Raw genomic sequence first — 7,131 nt, forward strand, 5'->3', positions numbered from 1 at the left:
TGCACTACCTTTATGACTTTATGAGCGTCTTGCTATAGGAAACAACAGCACAAATTGTACGATTAATGTACCTAACAATAATTAAAGATTGAATGTAATGTAAGATTATTGATTTTTAAAAAGGCGTCGGTAAGTATTTTTGCTGTTCTGTTTTTAGATCGGTAAGTAATTTTGGCGTCGTCGTAATCATAGCAACTGGTAAATTCTACGTACTGTCATGGAAACACCCATGGTAAATAGTCAGAAATGACCGATCGCGCAAAAAAAATTATAAACATGTTGCCTTCTAGATACCAGGTTTTGGGGATATAAACTATTCGCAGTGACTGCTACCCCGTGCCCACGGAACTATAGTCCTCCAACTCTCGTTCCGTGCGCACGGAACAGCAGTTGATATATTAACTCCCCGTGCTGTTAATCTGAGTTATGTGATTAAATACGAAGTTTCGCATATTGGGCACTCTAATTATTTTTTCATAAGATACGTATAAAATTAACTTTACATCAAATTAACATTATTTATTGAGAATACATTATTATTATAAGAAACTTTACAGAGTTAAACCAAATCGAAATAAATAAAAAATGAAAAATAAAATTCAGTTGTTGGATGGACCTGATGCTTTACGCCTTTTTCTTTTTGTACCAATGACTGTTAACTCTGAACCCTTCGGTCTTCCACATTTAACCATTTTTGGAGGTATTTGTATTTCACGTAACACTGGAATAAACAATCTTAAAAAAATACAATATAGTAATAATTGTGTTTACCATATTTCTTGCTAGTTCCTATATTATCATGTTTGTTGCTGATGTTCGATTCTAAAATTTTTCCCACTCCATCTGAAATTTCTAGATTTTTTGATATCGTTTCTTCTGCTACTATTTCTGCTTCCCCTTTGCTGTCATTTTTCTGGAATACATAGTACTCGTAGTTGCGTTTATTACCATCCAAAACACTTCCTGTTACTGGTAGCATTTCTCTTTCTATCAATTCTACTTGTTTTGCGAGTTGTAAATCTTCTGGTTCTGATATAATCTCTGCTTCTAATATTTCTGTTCCTTCTGGTAATATTTCTGCTTCATGTCTTAGTACTTCCGAGTCAATTTCTTGAGATGGACAGTTGTGCGTATTATCACCCAATAAACTAATTGGTATTTCTTCTTCTGTTAATACAGTACCTGACGTTTCTGATTCTCCTGGCAGTTCTAAATCTAATGATATATCTGCCGCCTCTGTTAATATTTTGGAGTTAGTTCCGTGTAATTCGTAGTGGTTATCGTCCAAAACACATATTTCCGTATTATTTGATGAATTGTGATCATTACTTTTCTCATCAATCACTTCAACAATTAAAACTTTTTTCTTGCTTTGATAAAAAGACTTTAACAGTTTCATTTGATCCATAATTTCTCGGTATCTTTTATTCCCATATTGTGATATAGTAACAGCTAAGGAATTGCATAATTTGGAAGCCTCTCTAAATTTCTGGTGCTGATTTAAAACTGGCTTGCTTATGGTATGTTCAGTTAGTAGTTCATGGTTTGAATCATAAATGGGTAGGTCTTTCATAGTTGCTCGATGGTTTTCAAGGTAATACTTCACAAGCCATCTTTCATTTACCAACAATTCATCATATAATTCAGCATTGGAATGTCTTCTAACTGCTAAAATATGACGACAAGGTAACTTCATTTGGTTTCGAAAGCGACAAGAACAGTTGTCAACTGTAACACTTATTAATCCTTCTCTGTCTGAGTTGTAACTAAAAGTTTGATCATTTTCCTTCTTTATTTTTATAATTGTTGTAGGCAAAGATTTAAACTGCTTTTCAAGATGCGACCACGCAAATGCTGTTATCAATTTCATATATCGGTATTCGGTGGAAGAAGTTTGATAGTGAGTAACGGGGGTTTTGTACAGCAAAAGTTGGGCACTATGATCCCGGTCTATTCTCAAGGACTGTAACACTGTTTTGAAATCGGTATAAAATTGGCATAATGAACTATGTCTGTCAACACCCGATTTAATTTTTTGATTGATGCTCTCCAAACGATTCGTAGTGCTATTATTTAGAGTAAAACATGAACTCTTTAAACCTTCTACCCATTCATTTTTTATGTTATGCCAGTTTTCATCATAATACTTTAAAACATTTTTAACATCAAGTTTCTGTAATTCCTCGTAGTTAATATTATATTCTTTAAGAGTTGCCGAGTAAGCTATTTTTTGTATTACTTGAAGACACTTTTCTCTCGTTTCTTTTTTTATGGCCATCCTTTCAATAGTAATCTCCCTTCTAAATGTCCGAAGTGTATGAAAAAGACAAAGTAAAACGTCTGCGTGTGGAAATTCGTTCTTAAAAATATTTCTCTCTGTCATGTCTTTATCGGTTAATATTGTCACTGTCTTAACCCATGCCTCATTCTTGTATTTAAACGTTTTAATCATTACTTCGATAGCGGATTTACTCTCATCAGCCATCAAAAAAGTAGACACAATTTCACTTTGACCGTTACCATCTACTGCGAGGAGTATGTACAATGCCATATTCAGCTCGTTTAATTTATAAGTAGCATCGCATATTAACAATTCGGGAAATGTCTGAAAAACATGTTTCATGAAAAAATCTTGGTAATAAATGCCAATTAAATTGCCCTCTTGGTCGTGCGCGATTTCTACAGCACAGCCCTCATTTTCAGATAATATTGACACAATTTTCTCCAAATCGTTTGACTTTAATGGCAATCTTGTAACATACTTTATATTACGTATGTCTTTGCTCAAAATAATTTTTCCAGTCTTTTGCATGATGTAGTTTTGAACATCTTTCGGATTTGCTCGTAATTTTAGTAGTTGTTGAACTTCCTTTTGATCTTCGCTGTCTAGTTTCCTTTTTTTGGCAAAGTGCTTATACGCATCCTGTTAATTTTAAACTCATATCAATTGCAATAGCATTACCCATTCACAATGTTCAGATCATATTTACCATAGGGTGGCCTATGGAAAAAATTCCTCTGTAGGTTTGTGAACGTGTGTTCAACATTTAAATTGGGTTGGGCCAAACTTATCGTAAATAAGGTCTGATCGGATATTACCTACCACGTGCTTACAAAAAAACCAATATCTATCTTTTTTTACTTATTAAATTGATAAGTCAATATTAGCCGAATTTGTATTAGAAATACGGTGTACTACCCAATTTTTCTTGCAAGCGGTGTTGTAGGTACCTAATAAAGGCAACATCTTATGTAGTAGGTCTACATAACATGTTGCCTTTATTAGGTAGGTACCCACCTTATTTCTGATATGGTTGTGTTGATCGTGTAGTAATTTGCAAAGTAGGTGTTTACCATCTTCTGCAAGAACGAATTTTATTTTCATGGGGCATCCCTCATACATTGTACTAAAATAAATTGCAAAAAAAATATTAGTATATAGGTATATCTATATCTTAGTAAAATTATTTTCGATAAGTTATACGTACCTAAGTATAGATACCGATAATTACTTTTATTTAAACGGAAGAAAATATAAACATATGTACTTACGAAGATTTTCTTATCGCTTTTCCACGACTCTTGAAACGCTTCCCTCCTTTTGAACATGTATACTCGACATAGTAATACTTAAGGTTCCGATTTCCTCTTGCAGCTCTAGGATATTTTTTGACAGCTTTAGATAATAAACAGGAATCTCTTTTCTGTAGAGTAACGTAATTGGTTGCTTCATATTCTTTTATTTCTTGCTCCAACTGTTCCAATGTTGCAAATAACGCACCCTCCTTCATTTTATTATTGAAACAATATCGTGCTTCTAACCCAAAACAACCTAACCTATCTTAAATCACAGCTGATGTCTGAGCATAGTACGCACGGGGTGCTAGAATACCCACTGCTGCTCCGTGCGCACGGAGCAAGAGTTAGAGGACTATAGTTCCATGCGCACGGGGTAGCAGTCACTGCGTAAACTATTTTCATCAAACGCACCGCCTCTCTCCTTTTTTTTCACCGGCTAAAACTCTACTGCTGCCCTGCTTTGACAAAAAAGAGTACACGCCGTAGCTTTGGCAGTATATTTGCACTTACAGAACCCGATTTTTTTGTGAACCTGAATAAGCAAAGCTACTTTATACACCGCCGCGCATACGGTGGCTCTAAAAAGTACCGATCATCTACCGCAAATAAGATCAAAAGTTATAAACACAACCTAATTCTCAATGGTGGTTATCTGAAGTGTAATACAACTCTTAAGTTTAAGGTGTCCGTAATCTGATCTATCAAAAAAGGTATAAATAAAATGCTAAATGCGGTATTTTAGTGCTTGTAGTTAAAACGTACATCCCTTAGAATTTCATTCAGCATCATCCAATTTCATGAATGCTTTGCGGTATGAGATATAGGATATTGCATCTCTAGATTTTCTTTTTCGAACTCATCTCAATTTTATTACAATCATTAAACGGTTAGGAGATGTGCTATCGTTCATTGATGTGCCACTTTAGAATTGCTTTTAGCATTTATAGGTTTGAAAGTGGGTTAGTTCGGAAACTCACACGTTAACCTTCATTATTAAGGATGCAAAACCCACACCGTACCCTTAGCTTATGACAGACTTGTCCTTTGATTAAACTTCGAACAGTCTGTCAGAATTTACATTTTGGGTTGGGCAACTAATACAGAAAAAGTTCAAGCGCTGGCGTTATGCTCAGTTTTGTGTTAGTAATAAACACTAACGTGGGTTAAAAAGGTGTTTAGAGATTTCAGCGGTTTATATCAATATCCAGTAGCAGGGACGTATCTGGACAAAAATTTGGGGGGTGGGGGGTTAAACCATGGAATTTGATTTTGATAATAAATTAGGGATTTAAAAAAACTGTCATTTTTTAATAGGTGCATGTGTATTATATGAAAATATCAGGTTAAAGAAAAAACAAACAATTTAAAATTTTACAAATAGTAATCATAGTAGCAATTGAATATTTCTTTGCTTAACAGAGCAAGTCCTGTTAGTCGCTCTTGACCAGTAGAATTGCGCAAATAGTCTTTCAAACGTCTTAGCGAGGAAAAGGATCGTTCTGAGGAGGCAGTAAATACGGGTAATGTGGCCAGAATTTGCAACAGAATATGAATATTGGGGAAAAATGATCGATTACATGCTGATAATGCATCAAGAGCGTTTTTAGGCCTTTCTGCATGAGGCACTGCAATCCATTTTTGTTTCCACAACTGTAATTCTGCAGATACTGTATCTAGATCCTCCAAAAATTCCTCGCATAACATTAAGTCTTCTATTTTTGCTGTGTGTGTATCGCACATAGTTGGCAATAGAAAGTATAATGATGAAAGTAATTTTTCGTGCTTTGCAAATCTTGTAGATAACTCTTCAATAAATTGATCGAAAAAAGGAATTCCAATTGTGATTCGGTAATATTCTTCTGCGGTAGCTACCACGACATTAGAACGATTTTGCTGCCGTGAAACTATTCTAGTCTAGGTATTTTTATGCATTCTTCCTCATCTACAGACTTTATAAGGGCTTCGGCTTCTTTAAAAATATTTTTAAATTCTTGATTATATTCAATCTCATGTTCCTGATCTGATTGATAACAGTATTTACATGCTCAACAGCACTACATAGATCAAAATCTACAGTCTGTAGAATTCTGCATAACGGTAGAGTAAAAGCAAATAAAGTGGACGCGGTTAACATACTGATAATAAACTCACTGGTCATAATAGCTCGAAGGAACTGCAAAGCTTTTGAGGAAGTTTCGATGTCTTTTACTTGTTTTAGATCTTCTAATGTTTCAACCATTGGTTTAAACACTTCAGTAAACCTAATTAGTCCATCATGATTTTCCACCCACCGAGTTTCACACATGGATGTTAACTTAGACCACCTATTATTTGGAACATGTACTTTGATTTTATTTTTTAGCATCTCAGTGCGCATAGCTGATATTTTTATAAAGTTTGCAATAGATTTTATTGTTCCGATACAATTTCTGATACTCTGAACCTTACAGGAATGGGCAAGAGCTAAATTTAAAGAATGAGCACTGCAGTGCACATATATGGCTGCTGGATATTTCTCTCTAATTATAGCCTGCACACCATTAAAACTCCCACTCATTGCAGCAGCTCCATCATAACCCTGTCCAACCATGTAAGTGCAATTTACTCCAAGTTCTTGTAAACTCTCCAACATTACCGTAGCTAAATTTTTACCAGTAGTACTATCGACAGCTACAAATGTCAAAAAATCTTCTCGTAATGTGTCGTGTTCTTGATCAAAATCTATGTATCTTACACAGAAATATCTGTCGTTTCATCCATCAAAATCGAAAAGTATTTTGCTTTGTTTATTTTATCCACAATTTTATCTTGTATTATTTCGCCACAAATTTTGATGATATTATTTTGAATTATTGGGCTTATGTACATTGCGTTCAACGATTGTGATTGAATGTGATCAATTAAATTTTTGTCTCCACATGAGAGGCGCATACGAAGTAACGCCCTGAAATTTCCGTCATTATGAGTGGGCTGGTCCAAAGTTATGGGTCCAGAATCGGAAGATCCTCGTAAAACTAATTCTTGCCGCCCAGAGAAGATAATTGTTTCAATCATAGGAACTAGTTTTCTTCTATTTTCTGCAATTTGTTTGGAACGACTCGAATCGAGCTGCATCATGATATCTGGTGCAGATCTATTAAAAGTTCCAATAAAGTTATCGGCAAGAACAGAGTTTTTTTTGTGATAGTCGGTTTTACTGTGTTGAATGAATACCTCAATAGCATCTTTCCACTTGTTAAAAGGTTTTGCAACTAATGCGTTCAGCTTCTGATGATCTCCTTTTCCACCAAATTCATATGAGAAGACTGCACAATATTTACAAACTGCACCTTGATCACCTTTAGCAGTATAACTAAGCCACTGAAAGCGTTTTAGCCACAGTAATTGAAATTTTAAGTTTCTCTTTGTAGATATAGGAAACTTATATTTTTCATCCGGAACCCACCCAGCCGTCAATAGTTTGTACTTAAGAGCATCATCAAGTTTTTTTATCAAAACAACAACCGATGTCTAATTCATGGATATTGGTTTCAGACATTGTTGTTTCATCTT

The 7,131-nt window shown here is 34.7% G+C and overlaps 1 protein-coding gene across 2 annotated transcripts; it reads right to left on the reverse strand.

Annotated features, from left to right (window-relative positions):
- Positions 1-504: 504 nt before the first annotated feature.
- On the reverse strand, positions 505-3,955 carry LOC116160297 (protein FAR1-RELATED SEQUENCE 5-like). 2 transcript variants are annotated; one of them, XM_031473474.1, is made up of 4 exons: positions 3,553-3,955; positions 3,299-3,407; positions 772-2,923; positions 505-721 (listed from the first exon to the last, which is right to left on the reverse strand). In XM_031473474.1, the coding sequence occupies exons 1-4, from the start codon at positions 3,789-3,791 to the stop codon at positions 600-602; spliced, it is 2,622 nt and encodes an 873-aa protein (XP_031329334.1). In that variant the 5' UTR covers positions 3,792-3,955; the 3' UTR covers positions 505-599. The 2 variants fall into 2 exon arrangements, with proteins under 2 accessions (XP_031329334.1, XP_031329335.1); XM_031473475.1 differs by having other exon boundaries at positions 3,299-3,360; positions 3,553-3,647.
- Positions 3,956-7,131: the final 3,176 nt, after the last annotated feature.

Source organism: Photinus pyralis, unplaced genomic scaffold, assembly GCF_008802855.1.
Source record: "Photinus pyralis isolate 1611_PpyrPB1 unplaced genomic scaffold, Ppyr1.3 Ppyr1.4_LG1, whole genome shotgun sequence".
Taxonomy (NCBI): domain Eukaryota; kingdom Metazoa; phylum Arthropoda; class Insecta; order Coleoptera; family Lampyridae; genus Photinus; species Photinus pyralis.